Genomic DNA, 18,551 nt, shown 5'->3' with positions numbered 1-18,551 from the left:
AGCCTTGCGTTTATTCTTAGCTCTGGGGGTGATAAGTGTGTGTATTCTACGTCTGTTCGTCTGTTTGTACTCTTCAGTCCGAGGCCCAGGGACAGACTTAGCCTCAGCTGGTACCTACCAGACATAGACGAGGTGAGAGTTGGAATGAGAAATGTCTCAGAAACCCCTGGAGAGAAGATTTGGCAGTATGGGCAGCACTGTCCTGGCTTAGATCTCCGTGGTGCACTGGGCTTTGACTGGCTGTGACCCACGGGTCCCCTGAACAACTATGTGGATTGACACGTGGGCTTTGGTTTTCTGGAAGGTGGAACCAAGCTGTCTCTGGAAAGCTTTTGTGATTTTGTTTTGTTATATGTTCCTCCCAATGGACCTTAAACCCTAGGCAAATTTGCTATGGTTGCAAAAGTTTTACGATGTCGTATTGTTAAAAGCCCCAAACTGAGGGTGTTACTTTGTACGTTTCTGGCCCTTTCTGTTTTCCTTTTTTTCTGTAACGTTCTTCCTGCCCTTCTAGCGTTCCCCTTTAACCTGCCATAGCTTTGCATTGGAAGCTTCTGGATCATGGAGGTGATGATGGTGGTGGTGGTTGAAACAGCAGTACCGCCTGTCATAACATCAGTGTCCAAACTGCAGCTATCAAGGCACTCAGGAAATGAGCTGTTTTAGAGCTAAGTTTCCACAAGACTGAGACTTTAGCCCGTGAACACGGATGGAGTCGTGTTCTATTTACTTGTGTTCATACTTTAGTTTCAACCATTATGAAACAAACATCTCTCCTTTTTTTAAAAAAATTTTTTTAATGTTTATTTATTTTTGAGAGAGAGAGAGACAGTGTGCAAGCAGGGGAGGGGCAGAGAGAGAGGGAGACACAGAATCCGAGGCAGGCTCCAGGCTCGGAGCTGTCGGCACAGAGCCCGACGTGAGGCTCAAACACTGGGATCCTGACCGGAGCCGAAGTCATACACGTAACTGACTCTGAGCCACCCAGGTGCCTTGAAACAAACATCTTTCTAAAACATGCTGCCTGCTCTTGAGCCTTTCGGGGTAGAGGATGCTGACCGCAGTTGAACTTTCCCCTTTCTGGAGACTGCTGCGGCCTGTGAACCGCTAGGGCAGTGGCGTTCGTCGTGTGGTGTCTGTCCTTAACCCGGAGCGTTGGTTCTCGTCTGTGGTAGTGTGCTCGCCTGTAGCTCTTCTCCCCACTTGTGTTGTTTGAAATCAGCTGACTGAACTTGTAAGAAGTGTGGGTAAAGACAGGCCGGCAAGGGGCCCCTGGCCATCTCAGTCGGTGGAGCATGCGACTCTTGATCTTGGGGTCATGAGTTTGAGCCCCATGTTGGGTGTAGAGAGTATTTTATTTTTTTATTAAAATAATTTTTTTTGAGTTTATTTATTTTGAGGGGGAGAAAGAAAGTGTGCGTGACAGGGGCAGAGAGAGAGAGAGAGAGAGACAGAGACAGAGACAGAGACAGAGACAGAGAATCCCAAGCAGGCTCCACACTGTCAGCACGGAGCCTGACGCAGGGCTCAAACTCCTAAATCAAGGGTCGGTCGCTTAACCGACTGAGCCATCTAGGCACCCTGGGTGTAGAGATTACTTTTAAAAAAGTGTTTAAAAAAAAACAAAAAAGGGGGGGCAGGAAGTTGCTGAGAGGGAGACACAGGCCCAGTGCTAGCACTGCCGTGACGCATGGAGCCACCTACTCTCTTGCCTCCGGGCCTCCTCCTTCCCGACTGCTGAGCTGGGCAGAGAAGTACACCCTGGATACGGAAGGTGCTGCTGTCATTACTTGTCACTTACAAAATATTCTTGATTACAAGCTTTAAGGTGAAAGAGTAGGGCATTCTACTTTTCTCACTTAAAAAAAACAGTCGGATTAACATTTACTTATGTTATGCGTGTACCCACACCCACACCTCAGTGGAAAAAACTTCAGTGTGCTCCCCTGCTCGGGAACAGCCCGGAGACCTCGGTAGATTTTCCTTCTGCCCCCCAAGTTTATAGTGGGCTGCCCAGTTAACACCAGTGGGGCAAGAACAGTATGGGCTAAGGTCAAGACTGCGTGGAGCGGTCCCTCGACACATGTCCTCTTGTCCCTGCCTGTCTGTCTCAGGTCTGTCTTCAGAAAGGCTGGGGTACACGGTGCTGACACCATCAGCCTAATGGGTGTGTTTTGTATCTTGTTCCCAGAGCCCGGTCAGCCCCTGTTCAGCCGGGCATCACTCCCCAGCGGGCAGCGAGGCTTCACGGAGCCAGGCCTTAAGGGCCGTAGGAAGTCGGGTGCGACCTCTGCTTTCCAGCCAGGGGTGCTGCGAGGGGGCCGGGCCTCGGGTGTCGCTAATGCGCTGATGTGCTTCTTGCAGGGCGGGTGGGGCTTGAGGTAGAGCCAGGCATCTCCAGAGACGTGGCCGGTTGGTCCTAGGAGGCAGCATGGGGCTCTGGCTCCGGAACTGAGGGCCCTGGGCGAGGTGCACTAACGCAGCGATTGTGGGCAGAGCTGCTCCTGGTGCTGGCTGGGGGTGGCCCGGGCCCTGCTTCCCTGTGCGGTAGGTACGGAGCCCCAGAGCTGAATGGCAGCCAAGCTGGAGGGAACTTTGAGCTGGTGGTGTCGGTGGCGCTGTGAGCATGGGACCGGGGCCAGGCCTGTTTCCAGGCCTGCACTGACTGTCCATTCGCTTTCCTTCTCAGAGCCCACCAGACACCTGCTCAGGCAACTCAGTGAGAAAGGTGAGTGTGAGCATGGCCGGGCCTTCCCGGCAAGCTCTCGGGTAGGGGCAGGGAGGTGTGACACAGGTAGCCTTCTGGGTGGGGGTACTGAGGACAGTTTAGAGGGGACGCTGCCTCCCTTCCTCCTTCCTCCCTGGAGGTGGGCCTCATCCCTTGCTGTCTGGGGAGGGGGCTTGAGTCCTCCCTCCTCACACACTCCTTGCACCCTGTCCTCGGGGAACAGCAGGAGAGAGTGACACACACAGGCCTGTGCCGCTCTGCATCTCCCAGGGCCTCTGCTCTGTCAGTCATTCCTTTGAAAGCCCAGGAGACCGGGTGAGGGTTCTGGGAGTGGGAGCCCTTCCCCAGGGGGCTCCTGGCTTCTGTAAAGAGGCTCTTCCTCCTGCTTACCCATCTCTTCTCCCCTCCCCCTTGCCTGCGTGCTGGGACCCTGTGGTGGCAGCAGGCGGAACAGCAGGAATGAAGGTAAGGCCGATGGGCAGAGAGGACTGGCCTGACGGAGGGGGGGTGGGGCTGCCGGGTCAGCGCCCCCGCCCCTTCAGCTCTCACTGTCTTCATGCATTCCATAAATACCTATCGAGCACCTCCTGTGTGGTGGCCTCTGTCTTGAGAGTCACAGAGACGAATAAGCCATGGCCCTTGCCCTGGGGACCCTTCTGTACCCTTTTCCTGGAATGGTACCCTGGTGGTGGCCCAGCCTGGATCTTCTCCATTTTCTCTCTCTGGGGCAGGCAGACCTCACTGGGTCTTGAGTTCCTGACCAGGCTCCAGGTCCCAGCCTTCCACCTTGAGGAACCCCACCCCCACCCTCACTGGGCCCTGGTGGACACCAGGGGTTGGGTGTTTAAGTGTGGCTTTCTCTGGGTAAAGCCTCCCCACCCCAGCCGCTGGCAGGAGGAGGGGGCTTGCCCAGAGGCTGGTCACGAGGGGGTCTTGTGCTCTGAACAGCATGCAGGCAGTGCCGGCGCTCTCCTGGACTTTGGGCGGCCTCCTCGTGCTCAGGGCATACAGCCAGAGGCTGAAGGGGCTGCCCGGGAGGAGCAGGAGGAGGAGGAGGAGGAAGAGGAGGAGGAGGAGGAGGAGGTGGTGGAGGAGGAGGAGGAGGAGGAGGAGGAGGAGCAGGCCTTTCAGGTGTCTCTGGAAGACTTGGCAGGGCATGAAGGCAGCGAGAAGGGGGCCAGGCTGGAGCCCCAAGGCTCGGAGGAGGAGGAGGAGGAGAGCCTGGCAGTGGCGGAGCAGGTAGCCGACTTTGCCAGCTCCCTGCTGGCCGCCCTCCACTGCTGGCACTATCGGGCCAACGCTTTACTTTTCTCCCGGGGCGCTATGGTGAGGTGTCTCTTTGATCTCCCCTCCTCCTTGCATGTTCCCTGGCGAGTGCATGCCCATCCGGGAGTTCTCTCCCCTGCCCTCCCACCCCTCCGTCCTGTTCCTTCATTCCTGCCATCAGCACCTAACCCCTCGCCTGCTGTCACGCCCCGGTGAGCCCCTGGCATGTGCTGTTCCAGTACTGGGCGTGAACTAGCTTACTCCCCAGTGAGCATGACTAATGGGATGGGGGCGGTGGGGAAGGGGGAGAAGCCAGCACACAGCGGGGCTGGAAGGGGCAGGCGGGTTGGACTTTCCTGAGGCTGCGCACCTGGCAGGGATTTCTGCATCCCCAGACCTTGCAGTTCAGGTTGACTGTGGAATGGCTCAGGTCTCAGGCTGGCTCTCGGTACAGCCCAGCCGCCTTGGGGGCTCAGAAGGTTCTGCCCACGTTGGGCTGCAGAAGGGACGAGCTCCCAGCTGTCCCAGGAGCTGATGATGGCCCTCTGCTTCCTGCAGGAGAAGGGGCGTAGGGAGTCTGAAGGCCCCAAGAGCCGCAGAAGGCCCGGCGGCCGGTCTCCCACTAGTGCTGAGAAGCGCATGAGCTTTGAGTCCACCTCTTCGCTGCCAGAGGTGAGTGGCCGGCAGGCAGAAGGGGGACGGTGCGGGAGTGCCCGGAGCACCTGGTCTGCAGGTGGGGCTTCCAGGCACGGGCTCTCCTGTTGGGCCCGTGGGGACAGATCCCCTCCTCCACACCCCAGGACTCTTTGCCCCTTTAGGAAGCCTGTCTGGCCTGTGAGCGTGTGGTAGTGTGAGCGGGCAGCTCCTTTCTTTGGGCAGGTGCAGACTCTCGTCAAGGGCCATATTCGTGGAAGTGACCAGATTTTAGGTCCCTTCAGCCAGGCCTCCTGGTATAGGGCGTAAGGCCCTGCCCCCGCCAGCATGCCAGACATTTAAGTCACACCTGTGCCCACCTGGGTATTGACATCTGGGCACTTCCTGCTTGTCCGATGTTTTGTTTCTTCCTTCTGTTGCCTGCAACAGCTCAGGTAGAAAGAGGCTGAGAGAAGTTGAGTGACTTGCCTGACATCAGGCAGCTGCTGAGGGGCAGAGCTGAGGTCAGAACCTGTGACTCAGAAGCCCCCCTTCCACTTCTTGGCACGCAGGCCTAAACCATGGGTCCTGCTTTGCAGACTTGGGACTAGAACCATTGGAATTGGGTCTGATTCCTTAGAATGTAGCATGTTTGCTCTCTTTCCCGAAGGTCCCTGTGGAAGGCTGCCTGTACTGGCTGGTTTCGTGGTTCAGATCACCTTCAAGGTGGTCAGGAGGAAGTTCTTGAATTTGCTTCCTTCCTTGCCTGTCTGCTGGGCATCTGCAGAGTTGTGCATAGGGCCAGAGGCTGGCTGGTAGGAGCCAGATGCCGGTCTTCACCCTCTGACAGGACTCTAGCATGGGGTCCTGTTGCACTGTGGACCCTCATCCACACAGGAGGCCCTTACCCCTCAGGGAAGGTGGGTCTGAACCCAGAACAACCCCCATGTGGCCTCTAGGGCCTTAGGGAGCTGCCTCTCCATCAGGCATACCCTGTGTTGTATGCTCCCACCTTGTCCCTCTGGTTCCCAGGCAGGCTGCCACTGAGAGGTGCCAACACCACCCAATATGTGTTCTTAGAATTGTCCTTGGGTTTTACGACCCAAGCCCCCTCGCTGCATGATGGCTGGGGGTCATCACCACATTCTTCTCTCTAAGGACCTGTTTCCCCACTCTTGAGTTGTACTCATTCTCATTGCCTTTGGTCCTAAACTGCATGCCCTCTCACTGAACCGAGAGAGCAGGTTGTGCTGTCCGCTTATCCTTTGGATCTCATGAGGGAGGGTTTTGGCTCACATGAGTTCTGTTATCCCAGGTTGAGCCAGACCCTGAGCCTGAGACAGAGCAGGAAGTATTTGCTGCTGTGGAAGGTGCCAGCATCGAGGAGGTGCCCTCAGACATGGAGTCTCCAGAAGTCCTGGAAACACAGCTTGATGCCCACCAGGAGCTGCTGGGGATGGCCCCCCCGGGTGACATGGTGGACTTTGTGGTGGCTGAGAGCACCGAGGACCTTAAGACTCTGAGCAGTGAGGAGGAGGAGGAGGAGGAGGAGGAGGACGTGGGTGCCACGCAGGAGCCCGAGAGCCTCCTGCCGCCCTCTGTGCTGGACCAGGCCAGCATCATTGCCGAGCGCTTCGTCAGCAGCTTCTCTCGGCGGAGCAGCCTGGCCCAGGAGGATGGCAAGGCCAGCGGCTTTGGGAGCCCGAGGCTGACAAGCCGGAGCAGCAGCGTGCTCAGCCTAGAGGGCAGCGAGAAGGGCTCGGCCCGGCGTGGCAGCACCACCGACGCCCTAGGCTTGCAGCCGCCCCCAGAGGTGGACAGTGGTGTGGGCGTGGCCACGGAGAGCAGCCCTTCGGTCAACGGGACGGAGCCCCCGAGTCCAGGCTGCCCTGCAGAGCCCGACAGGTCTTCCTGTAAGAAGAAGGAATCGGCACTCTCCACCCGAGACCGGCTGTTGCTGGACAAGATCAAGAGCTACTATGAGAACGCGGAGCACCATGACGCGGGCTTTAGCATCCGACGCCGAGAGAGCCTCTCCTACATCCCCAAAGGGCTGGTGAGGAACTCCGTTTCCAGATTCAACAGCCTTCCCAGGCAGGACCCAGAGCCCACGGCTCCGCTGGGGCACAGGAGGCAGGTGGGCTCCCGGCCGGCTTCGTGGGCTATGTTTGACCTCCCAGGCCCCAGCCAGGCGAGCGCTGGGGAGCCGGCTCCTATCACAGATGCTGAGTTCAGGCCGTCTTCAGAAATTGTAAAGATCTGGGAGGGAATGGAGTCTCCCGGGGAGAGCTCTCACAAGGGGCCTGGCCAAGGCCAGGCCAATGGTTTTGACCTGCACGAACCGCTCTTCATCCTGGAGGAGCACGAACTGGGGGCCATCACTGAGGAGTCGGCCGCTGCCTCCCCTGAGAGTGCCTCCCCCACGGAGCGGCCCAGCCCGGCCCACCTGGCCCGGGAGCTGAAGGAGCTCGTGAAGGAGCTGAGTGGCGACGTCCAGGGGGAGCTGGTGGCTCCACTGCACCCGCGCATCGTCCAGCTCTCCCACGTGATGGATGGCCGCGTGAGCGAGCGAGTCAAGAACAAGGTCTACCAGCTGGCCCGCCAGTACAGCCTGCGGATCAAGAGCAAATCTGTGCCAGCCAGGCCACCACTCCAGTGGGGAAAGGCGGCTCCCACCATTCCCTGCCTGCCGGAGGAGGCTGGAGCGCCCTCGGGTGGCAAAGGTACAATGAGGGGGTGGGGGGTGGGCCCTTCCCGCAAGTCTGGGGTGGAAGAGCTTTTGAGGAGCAGGTTGGCTCCTGGAGGAAGGTGACCCTGTAGAACCATGACCAAAGAGAGGGCTGGACTCCACACGCAGGGCGGTGCGTGGCCCTGCTGTAACACCCTCACCGCCCTCCCCTGGCCCTTCCTGTGGAGCAGAGACCTGGGGGAAACGTGGCCATGGGCCCGCTCTTCCAGGGGAGGAAGCTCTCGTCTTTTCCTGTGACTCCTGACCCCACGTCCAGCTGCCTTTTCCTCATTCTTCCCATTGCCCTCCGATAAAGGGGCCGTGGATGGTGAATGTGACTTCTCTGCCATCACAACCCAAACCCCAGTAAGCAGCCTTGCCTGGAGTGGGAGCAGAAGGCAGTTCTGAGTCCTCACTTGCCCTCTCCCCTCCCGCCCAGTGGGTCAGTCAGCTCACTCTCTCCCCACAGGTAAGAGAAAGCCGGTGCTGTCCCTCCTCAACGATGAGCAGACGGTGGCCCCGGAGCATAGCCCGCCCAAGCCCTGCTCTCCTCGGCATTGCTCCTTCAGCCCCACCGCTGCCAGCCCGAGGACCACCTCGCCTGGGGTCCGGCCCTCCTCTCGAAGCCCCCTCAGCCCCTTCGACACTGAGACCTTCAACTGGCCTGACGTCCGAGAGCTCTGCTCCAAGTACACCTCCCACGACGAGGCATTCCAGGCCGAGGGCGGCCGGCCCCGTGGCCAGCCTGTCAACCGGAGCCGCTCGGTGCCGGAGAACATGGTGGAGCCCCCTCTGGCGGGCAAGGTGGGCCGCTGCTGCAGCGTGGGCGCCAAGAGGGGCCGGGCAGACCCAGAGGCCACCCAGCCCCAGCCCCCTGGGGGATTGCCCCAAAGCAGGCCGGTCGGAGAGGAAGCCCTGTATGTCACCGCGGACCTCACCCTGGAGAACAACGGGCGGGTGATCGTCATGGAGAAGGGGCCTCTGCCCTGCCCCGCTGCGGGGCTGGAGGAGGGCAGTGGGCAGAGACCAAGCTCACCAGCAGCCGCGGTGGGACAGGGCCTGGATTTCCAGGAGTCTGGGATTTCCAGGAGTCCGGAGTATTGGCCAAAGGAAGAGGGTCCCAGGGACCCAGTGGACCCAGGCCAGCAGGGCAGAGTGAGAAACCTGAGGGAGAAATTCCAGGCCTTGAACTCCGTAGGGTGACTCTGAGTCCAAGGAGAGGGAGGAGCCATGTGGCTGCGGGGGGGACGGAGAGGGACCACGGCAGGCTTGCCCTCAGGCCTGGCTCACTCTGCTCACAAGGGCCCCTGGAAGAATGCTCTGGTGTACCCGGCAAGTGTCTTCACCGGGAACCGGCTGGCGCACCTCTGGGCTCGGGGCGATTTTCCACGGGCCCAGTTGAGCCTTTCTTCCCACCGAGGCCAGTGTGACCACTTCCCTTGTATATAGTTCTTCGGTGAGAAGCTGAATATTTAAGCTCTTCTCTTCCCAGGGAGAGCAAGTCGTGCTCAGGCCTCCAGTGTTGGGCTGACCACTGCCGGGCTGAGGCGCCCACCCGGAGGAGTCGTGGGGAGGTGGCCTGGGGAGGCTTTCCTCTTTGTGTCTTTCCTTAGGATCCAGGCAGGAACCAGGCCCATAATTTATTGCTTCCCATCCCGCGGTATATTTGTGTGTGCAGGTGAGAGTTTGTGTGTGTTCTTTTGTTGTGGATTCCTCTCCCGTGAAGAGTGTAACGCGCTCAGTTCAGGTACTTTTGTAGGTTGTCTTGCTGATCCTGTGGTTGTCACTAATGTATATACATTTCATTATTTGCCAATGGTTCAATAACCACTGCTGACCAACCGGCCTGTGTGTGGCTCCTCACTGGGCCTCACTGGGGTGGGGACGGTTGATCAAGGCCAGGGATGTCTTAGGGAGGCGGGCTGCGGGGGTTGTTGCTGTCACAGTCACTCATTCGTCATCTGTGCTCACAGAGCATAAGGCACCAGGGTGCTCGCCGGGGAGGCTGGGGCAGCAGCGTGTGCAGGAGGGAACTTGTTTTCTGTCTACCCCAGCCTGGCATCCTGTCGGTGGCGGGAGTTGGGGGTGGAGGGACCAGGCCAGGTTTTAGCTTCCTCAAGGACCAAAGTTCAACTAAACAAGGTGGGGGAAATGAATGGAACGTTTTTCTAACAGGCGGAAGTTTCCAACGTCTGGTGCCCTTTTCTCTCCCTCTCTAGTTCCCAAGAGACATCCTAAAAGGCAAGGATTCTAAACTTGGAGCCTAGACATGTCTTGAGGTGGCCTGCAATATTGTGTAAAGAGAGCAAGTGCATTTTTTCTGGGATGGAACCTCAGTTTTCATCCCGTTCTCAAAGAGTCTTTTCTTGAAAGGGCTAGGAATGCCTGCCTGTTTCTAATTGGGCTTTCTTTCTGCCCTTTCTCTGTGGCACACCAGCCTTGTTTGGCCCTGTTCCTGCAGGCGTGTGTTCCCACAGGTCTTGTGGGTCAGGGCTTCGTGAGCTTCTGATCTCAGAGGACAGACTCGGCCTGAAGGCAGGAGTGCAGAGTCTAAAGAGGCCAAGGGAAGAGTGGAGGCCAGGGGAGGCCTCTCCAAAGCAGCAGCAGACAGGGCTAGCCTGTGTTCTACCCATTGTCTTGAATGTTATGCGGTTTCCACAGTTGCTGAGGATAGAGGCGTGTGTTGGGGTATGACGCTCAGTAGCTATAAATTTACTGGAGAGGACGCCCAGGTTCTGGTCCCAACCTCTTGCCATTAACTAGCCGGGTCACCTGAAACTCTTGCTTTTTGCTTATCTACAAATCGAAGGAAATGGATGATGTACAGCTTGTCAGACTCCCTCAGACTTTTCAGGGGGTAGGGTCTGGGAAGTTGCAGTGAACACCTTCCCCAGGTGATCCGTAACCATCTAGGCGTGATGGTGAGCCCTGAACCAGCTCACTGGTTCTCACTACCAGTGAGAATGGTCAGTGGGGCCTTTTGAAAAATAGCGATGCCTGTTTCGCCCCCCACCCCCACCCCAGACCAAATGACCAAATGAAATCGCCCCTCTGGAGATGAATCTCAGGCCAAGTGAGGGCCAAGATCTCTGTCCAGAGCTCTGTGGGGGAAAGGCTTGCTGAACGCATGAATGAGCAAGCGCTCTCGGTCTCAGGCAAGGCACAGCTCCTGGGTGGTGGCCTAGGCTTTTCCAGGGACAATCCAGAGAATCTGTCCCTTTGTCTCTATGGTGATACCCCCTTGCTCAACTACCCCTCCTTGGTCCAGTTCAGAGGGAAACAAAACCAGTCAAATCAGTGAGAAAGATGGAGCATTATTGATTTATTAGAAAAACTAGTAAATGGGTTTTCTCTGGTTGGTGGAAGCACATTTGAGCAGGTGGAGGACAAGGCCCCGCTGGCCCCAGGGCCAGCCCCAGATCGCGTGGTCTGTGCCCAACAGGGCTGCAGTCGTGTGTAGCTGCCTCCTCCTCCCTTGTGTCCTCCCTGAGCTTGCTTGTCCAAAGGACCAAGTCATATGGTCCTGGATCCCTGTCTGCTCCCACTAAAGGGAGGGGAGAGAGATCCAGGACCAACCCCGGGGACCCTGGTTGCCCTCCAATAGGCAGGAAAGAGAAATGGTGTGGTGGGGACGCTGGGCCTTCCACAAGCTTCCTGTTACTGGTGCTAGTTGTGGGGGCCGGGGGGACGCCTGAGGACCCTCCATACCCGCCTCAGCCAATCAGTTCAGGCAGGGGGTGAAGGGGAAAGAGAGAGGGAAGGAGGACTGCCTGACCATGCCCAGAATGAGCTTCGTGTAAGCTGCCCTGGGGAGGAAGCCTGTTATGCTGGTGTGGACTGGAGCTGTGTCAACCTAGTTTGGGAATACCGTTAAAAGACTGCAAAGTAGAAAACGGAAGGAGGGGAAAAAGAAACCTTGCCAGGGCACCAGGAGCTTAGCCCCAGGTGGCACAGTCTCCCAAAGCTGGGCTCCTGTAGGCTCAGTCCTGTTGGTTGAGTGCCTCGGGGCTTGCGTGATGGGAGACGGATGTGTGGGGAGCTGGCAATAGATGGGCCACATGCAGCTGGCTGCCAGTCTGGGGGACCCGGGGTGGTGAAATCCTACCTCTTCCTTTGGGATCCTTCCATTCTTTGGACTATGGAGTCACTTGCCGGAAATGTCTCACCTCAGTTGCAGCTTTGGCACACATGGAGGGGACAGGGTGGTCCTTGGTCTCCCTAAAGATTGGCCCAGGGAGAGGAGGAAGATTCTTGCCACTATCTGCCTTGGAGCAGGACATGCCCTCAGATGCACTAGAGGCCTTCTTCATCACCAGTTGAGTATGGTCACCTCACTGCCTCCTGCCTTGGTTTCCCCAGATGGAGAAAGAGGCTGGTGAATGGTATATACTAGCTTTCCTGTAGATGCAAAGAGGGATGCAGGATTAGATGCAGAGAGGCCAACTGAAGACCCTGGCTCTAAAGGTGGGGCCACCTGATCTGAGGGTGCTGGGCTCTATTGGAGAACTTCCCTCCTGTTCTTGTCTGCTGAAGTTAGCTTCCCCTTGGCAGGGTGGTATTGATCTCTAAGCTGTGCCTGCACTAGGGGCTCCTGGGAAGGCCCAGTGACTCTGGATGCCTACCCTTGGAGTTGCTACGTGGGCCTCACCCACATCCAGAGGAATTATCTGGGTGTGTCTGAGCCTCCTCATGGGGAAGGTAATGGAACAGCAGCCCCTGGGACTTTTATGGTCTCTTCAGGGGTAACACCTGCTGCCCCCAGCATGACCCCTCTTTTGGACCTAACCCCAGTCCGGATGCTGGGCTGGCACTGTATTGCTTTCAGGGTGCTGGAGGAGATCCTTGTTGGAACGAGTGCCCTCTTCCCTCCAGAAGTCTGGCCTTAACAGCATGGGGAAGGCTATCCCTGGGCAAATAGGTTGTTGCAGGCCTCCTTTAGGCTATGCTTTGGGAAGGGGGGAGGGGTGTTGGACGTTGGGTGACCTCTGCACCCATGTGACTTTCCCACGACCCAAGGCCAGGACCTTCAGGAGAAGTGGAGCAAGGGGTGCCATACCTTCAGGGCCCAAACCCGGCATTTGTCCCAGCTGTCCAGGGGTTGTGTTATATGGGAGGTAATACCCAGGTATGGTTTCTTTTGCCACCCCAGAGTGACAGGTCATGAACTTTGCTGTCCGTCCAGCCAGCACCCTCAGATGGTACCAGCTGCAGACAGGACACACTGGGCATTTAGCTTTGGGCTGCTTTGCTGTAGGTGCTGGGGCATCTTTCTTGTATCTAGGAATCTGTACTGTCTCCCTGAGGGGCCCTGGGGCTGAATCGTACTGTGCTGGTTTGGTGGGGAGGTGGGGAGGGTCCTAGGGTGGAGAGGCAGAGCCCTGGGCAGTGTCCAGGTCTGTCTGTCTCCTTCACCTCTGAGCCTTACGCTGCTCTGTTGTTTTAAGAAGACCAGCTTGAGAGCTTTTACCTCCCTTTTACCACCTGTGGTGGTAGCAGAGGGCACCGGAGGCAGCCTGAGGCCCTTGCATATAAGACCCACCAACCTTGGACTGCACCGTTTTTTTTGTTTGTTTGTTTTGGTGAGAGAAAGAAGGGGGAAGGGATCAGGTGGCCCTTGAAGTGAGAGTCCCAGTTCTGAGGAAGCCCAGTGGGGAGGAGGCCCATTGTGTCCTCTGGGTCCCCAGGGGCCCCTTGCCTAGAGCTAGAGCCCTGTGTGGTTACCTGAAGCTCCTTCCTCATGCCCCTAAGGGGGAGGTCAGGCGTTTCCAGTGTCCTCTTCTCTTTCCCTGGCTGTGACCAAAGGGGAGGTGGCCCCAAGCAAGATCTGCTTTGGGAGTGGGCAGCATCTGAGGAACCTCTTCTCTCTTTTCCAGCTTTTATGGGGCTTGGGGGTTGGAGGGCCCTCATACTGGAGGAGGGGTGGGGGAGAGGAAGGCCTGTGCCTGGGAAACCATTTCCTGCCACAGGGGTCCCTGGCCTTCCCCCCGGACCGGGACTGCACGAAGGCGGAGGCAGGCGTCAGCCGGAGGGCGGAGGCAGGGATCGCGGCACAGCGGGCCCAGGCCACCGGATCACAGGCGCAGGCAGGCGCAGGCAGCGGGTGGCCCGGGCGGTGGGCTGCGGGGAGGACTGGCCCGGGCTGAGGCCCGAGGCCCCAGGCGCCCCGCCAGTCCCTGCACAGCTCGGTCCTGCTGGCGGGGCTCCAGAGAGGCTACTTCTTTTTGGGGAAGAAGCTGAATCTCTTCTCCTTGTCTTTCTTGCCAAGGCTGGCGTCGGGGCCGGTGATGGAGGGCAGGGGCAAGCTCTGGGCCTTCACGCGGATGCTCTGGGATTCATTGATGGCGGTGCTCACGCCCTGCAGCCAGGACAGCATCTCCTCCTGCAAGGCAGAAGGGTCATGGGCCACAAAGGAGGGGGGTGCCCCTGGGACTTCTGAGGGAGCCACCTGCTGCTTTGTCAGCAGGAGTCTGGGCTAGGCTGCCCTGTACTTACCTCATCCTTGCCATGGAAGAGCCACTCGCTGCCATTGCTCAGCCTAGGACAAAAAAAGGTTTCCTGCCATGTGGCCACCTCTGCCTGGACAGAGGGCTGGCTCATCCCACAGACCCGAGCCTCCCCCTGACCACAACCCTCAGAGGCAGGTAAAAATCTGGACCATCAGCCTCTTTGATTTGACAAATGCTAGGCCTGGAGCTGGTCTCCTACAGGGGCCCCTGTCCAGCCACTGATGCCAAACTAAGCCTGCAGGGAATGGGCATGGGCCAGGAGGGCCTCACCTCAGCTTGAAGACATGCTTCTTCTTCTTATAGTTGGCAGCAATCTCACAGATGGCGTGTCTCAGGGCCAGGGGTTCCTCCCCATGGTAGGGCACCCCCAGGGCCAGGTTCTTGGCGTCCTTGTAGAAGGTCAGTTCGCTGTTCCGGAGAACACAGTACAGGTTGTTCCAGGACCTGTGAAAACAGTCAGGCAGGTCCCCCACGGTCTGGTTATGACAGTTCTGTAATGAATTCTAGCTTTACCATTTTGTAAAAAATTAGTATACTAGGGGCGCCTGGGTGGCCCATTTTGTTGGGCATCTGACTCTTGGTTTTGGCTCAGGGCATGATCTTGCGGTTTCATGGGTTTGAGCCCCACATCAGGCTCTGTGCTGGCGGCATGGAGACTGCTTGGGATTCTCTCTCTCCCCCTCCCCCACTCCTGCTGTCTCAATCTCTCTCAAAATAAACTTACAAAAAAAATAGTAACACATTTTATGGTTAAGAAAGGAAATAAAAATCATCTGCCTGTAATTCCACCATCAAAAGCTACTGTTAACATTTTACATATTCTAGTCTTTTCTATTCACACATTCACATTTTCTTCTATTCACATATATAATGAAAATTGGGTTATACTGAATATTTAATTTCATATCCTGCTTTTATCTATATCCTTTTAAGATTAACACTATATCATGAGTGTTTTCCCATATCCTTCAAATCTTTCCCCAAAATAATTTTGAATGCTATCTGGTATCCCACCATATATACAAATAATCCCTTTATTGGTGGGCCTTGTAATTACTGGAAATTCAAACAGTGCAGTTTAAACAGCAATGGGATAAACATTCATGCATAAATGTTTGCTATAGCTCTGATCTTACCTCGAGATAAATTTCTAAAAGTAGAATTATTGAGTCTAAGACCAATAGTGTAAACTTAACCTTGCAAAGCACTTGAGCATCCATTAGCATGTTTGATCCTTACCACACAACTGTGAAGTGAACAGAGCAGGGTTTTGTCGATGGAGATATGCACGGTATACTGCACCAGCACTTTTTAAAGATACATATTTGTGCAAATCAAGACTCAGCTGATGTTTGGGAGATGAGCTCATAAGCTAATGTGTGGGCTGACCTGAGCTCCTTGACTGGCCAATGGGAAACAGGTTGCCTTTTTACCTCTCACAGTAATGAATGCTGGGAAACATTAAGCTTTTCTTATTCCTCCTCCTCTTCCTTCGCCCCCCCCCCCCCCCCCCCCCAACCCCCATTGCTCTCTTTCTCCTCCCTCCCTCTGGAAGGCAGGAAGGTGAAGAATTTGGGGGCACATGGGGAAGAAGGACTGCAAGTTCAGAGAGAGAACTTGACCTGTACTGTATAAGCTGGCTGCAGAGCCATTTTTACAGAGCCCAGCTTTCTGACACCCAGAGGGAGATCCTCCAGGAAGGGTCAGGGACCTTTCCTCTAGCCTTCACCACCTTCCTTGAGCTTGTAGCCCAAGTAAGGCAGTTGCTGAGAAGGACCTGGGTCTTATCCTGCCTTAAACAAATGACTTAACTTCTCTGAAATTCTGTTTTTCTATCTGGAAAATAGAATCTTCAATAGCACAGAGCAGTTGTGAAGATTTTTAGCACGGCAGGTGCTCAGTTTCTCCTTTTCTGGTGGACTCTGTATAAACAATAGACTTCTTCAGGGTGGTTGGTCCCCCAAATTCATTTTTGAAATTTGAATTCGTTTTTTAGCCTGTCTCCCCAGTACGGGCTCTGTATGCAGCCCTGGAGCCCTGGGAATGTGGCTCCTTCAACCTCTCAAAGCTGTCCTGTGTCCCTGGGACCCTGGAAAGCTCCCCAAAAAACAGAGGCCCCCAGGGACCTTGGGTAGAAGCAGCTCTGGACAGACCGAATTCAAGGACATAACTGCCTCAGGGCCAGGAAAGGGCACAGCCTTCGAATGAGTTCCTCAGGGTCACAGAATTGCTGTATGACAGCACTGGCAGGGACCTCCAGAAGGCATGTATGCCAACCCCATTCTTCTTCCTCTCCTATTTTACAGCGGGGGAAACTGAGGCCCAGATTTGTTAAAAAGTGGGACTTGGTCAAGGATATGTTGTTAGTGCCAAGACGTACCTACCTGTTACCCAGCCCTGGATTAAGAAAAACTAGTATTATTGAGAACCTACTCTGTGTCAGGCTCAGTATCTGTATCCAAGAGGCATGCTATCATCATCGTTATCCCTGTTTTGCAAACGGGGAAACGAAGGCTGAGTAACTTGTACGAGGGCGTAGGATTTGAACTCAGGACTGGAACTGAAGATAGGCTTTTCCCATCGTGCCAAGTAGCCCCTAGGCTGGCCCAAAGGGGTGCTCAGACCAGAGACAAAGGGCACCCTCTCTCCCAACACATACCCATGCTGCTGAGGCTCTGTTGGTGGAGAAGTCCTTGGGAACCGCCCCGCCCCCCCAGCAGGTGGCCCCTGCCTCATACCTGTTGGATGCCTTCTTATTGGGCCCCTCCAGGTCATGCTTTCGGCCCAGGTAGCCCTCCATCTGCACGCTGTACCCGTGGTCCCGCTGGGCTGGCAGCGTTGTAGGTTCGTCACCCTCGCTCAGAGGCGTGTCCAGGACTTTATAGAGAGGCTCGGTGGTGGGCCTCTCATCCCCACTGGATTTCTCCTCCTGTGGCCCTGGAGGGGGTGGCGGCTGCAGGTCCTGAGGCCACTGCCTCTCTTCTTCCCCCTGCTCAGGGTCATATGGGAGGAGCACACCTTGCTGGGGGTTCAGACCCAGAGGTGGCTACTGGGCAGGATTGGGAAGTCTGAGGCCCCCTCCTGACCTTGCTTCCTTACTGCTGTGTGCCTCCTGGTTTTCCCTTGATTTGCTGAGCCACCTGGTCTGCTTCTCTTAGACCCCGCCCATGCCTCTGGTTCCATTCCCACTCCCTCACCTTTCAATATAGTGACAGGAGGTTCTTAGAATGAGCTGAGGGGCCTAGGTGATGATTTCACTGCTGGGGGTTTCCAATGCAGCTGGCAAAGCCCTGGATCACTGCTGGTTCCAGGCCCCCCACCCCTGCTTCAGCAGAGGTGCTCCGACTCCAACTGAGTTGTATATAGGCTCTGGCAAGATTGCATAAGAAAGGTGCTATTCAACTGGAGCGTTGAATGGGAACTCTGCTGGTACCTGCTCTGGCTAAGGCCCCAGAGCTAAGGGGTCAGGCCCTCAGTCCCCCTACCACCTTACAAAGGGAGAACCTAGATCCTCCCGGGTCAAGGTGCAGGACCAACTGGCCCTGCTCCCACCACTGGACAGGGATTTGTTGGGAGTAGGGCAGTGTTTCCTAACCCTGGTTGCCTTCTACAGTCCCCAACTTCAAAATACACCCTGGAGTGGGGTCAGCACATTGGTATTTCTGAATAAGCTTTTCATGCTCTCTAATGCTGAAGTGGAGAATCCCCAGGTTAGGAGCCATCGCCCCAGGGAAAAGCTGTGGCTTTTACCTCTCTGCACTTCCCTTTGTAGGGTGGGGTGCTCCTGCCCCTACCCAGCCCAACGAGGGGCCTCCATGCCCAGGAGAAGGGGAGCCGACCTATACCCCAGCCAACCTATACCAACGCAGAGGCATTGGTGATCTGCCTTTGTGCCCTGTTGCAGAAGAGGGGAGGATGGATGAGGGTAGCAGGGGAGGCAGCCAGCCTCTCCCTGCCAGGTAGGGCACAGAGGAGTGTGTGCCAAATGGGCACCAATGCAGGCAGCCTAGCTTGAGCCATCTGGCCAGGACCCTGTCTCCAAGGCCTGACTATTGGAGACCTCACAGCACCAGGTGGGAAGGGTCCTATGCCACGTCTGGATGCCTGAAGGACCAAGGACATCACCCAGGAGGATCAGAACCTCCCCACGCAGTAGAGACTGCCCCCTTTTCTACTCCCTACTTCTTGCCCCACAACTGAAGGTGGAGGCCTGGAGTAGCCAGAAAAGAGCAGAGACCCTGTGCTCCCCATTGTGGGTCCTTTAGACCACGGATCAAACCCGAAATAGAGAAATGGAGGATGAGAGAATGTGGACACTACACTGGATAGCAGATTGAAGGTTTAAACTGAAACAGACTGGGTAGGCTTTTCAGCAGATGGAAGTGACCAAGGATTGCCTGAGATGGTACGAAGGAATAGAAGGAGAGGCTCAATGGAGAGGTCTGAGGCAGTGATTGGAGGAAAGATAAAGCTGGTCATGTTTGTATTCCATCAAATTAGGACAGTCCAATAAACAGTTTTAAGTTGGCAGTCCAGTAAGATCTCATTTAAATAAAGGATAACATGACTGAAAAGTTTGAAAACCACTAACCTAGTCTACTGCCTTCAATCTACAAGGAAATCTATTCTCAGAGAGGTTAAGTGACTTACCCAAGGTCACACAGCTAACAGGTATCAAAAGAGCATGCAC

At 56.1% G+C, this 18,551-nt stretch overlaps 2 protein-coding genes across 9 annotated transcripts in view; one reads left to right on the top strand and one right to left on the bottom strand.

Annotated features, from left to right (window-relative positions):
* Window positions 1–9,197, top strand: part of PLEKHG3 (pleckstrin homology and RhoGEF domain containing G3) — a 42,427-nt gene extending 33,230 nt beyond the window's left edge. For 2 of the 8 annotated variants that reach the window (XM_049611457.1, XM_049611451.1), the window contains exons 13-18: window positions 2,192–2,281; window positions 2,690–2,728; window positions 3,171–4,054; window positions 4,553–4,666; window positions 5,943–7,350; window positions 7,825–9,197. In XM_049611457.1, coding sequence (XP_049467414.1) covers window positions 2,192–2,281; window positions 2,690–2,728; window positions 3,171–4,054; window positions 4,553–4,666; window positions 5,943–7,350; window positions 7,825–8,558 — 3,269 coding nt within the window. In that variant the 3' untranslated portion in view covers window positions 8,559–9,197. The remainder of the gene's footprint in view (window positions 1–2,191; window positions 2,282–2,689; window positions 2,729–3,170; window positions 4,055–4,552; window positions 4,667–5,942; window positions 7,351–7,824) is intronic. The other 6 variants (XM_049611452.1, XM_049611458.1, XM_049611453.1 and 3 more) reach the window with 6 other exon arrangements.
* Window positions 9,198–13,473: 4,276 nt separating this feature from the next.
* SPTB (spectrin beta, erythrocytic) overlaps window positions 13,474–18,551 on the bottom strand; it is a 124,079-nt gene continuing 119,001 nt past the window's right edge. The window contains exons 32-35 of the mRNA XM_049611450.1: window positions 16,600–16,850; window positions 14,132–14,305; window positions 13,848–13,890; window positions 13,474–13,734 (exon numbers count right to left, since the gene is read on the bottom strand). Of these exons, the coding sequence (XP_049467407.1) occupies window positions 13,567–13,734; window positions 13,848–13,890; window positions 14,132–14,305; window positions 16,600–16,850 (636 nt within the window). The 3' untranslated portion in view covers window positions 13,474–13,566. The remainder of the gene's footprint in view (window positions 13,735–13,847; window positions 13,891–14,131; window positions 14,306–16,599; window positions 16,851–18,551) is intronic.

The sequence above is a fragment of the Panthera uncia genome, assembly GCF_023721935.1.
Source record: "Panthera uncia isolate 11264 chromosome B3 unlocalized genomic scaffold, Puncia_PCG_1.0 HiC_scaffold_1, whole genome shotgun sequence".
Taxonomy (NCBI): Eukaryota; Metazoa; Chordata; class Mammalia; order Carnivora; family Felidae; genus Panthera; species Panthera uncia.
This window is presented reverse-complemented; position numbering and strand designations above follow the sequence as displayed.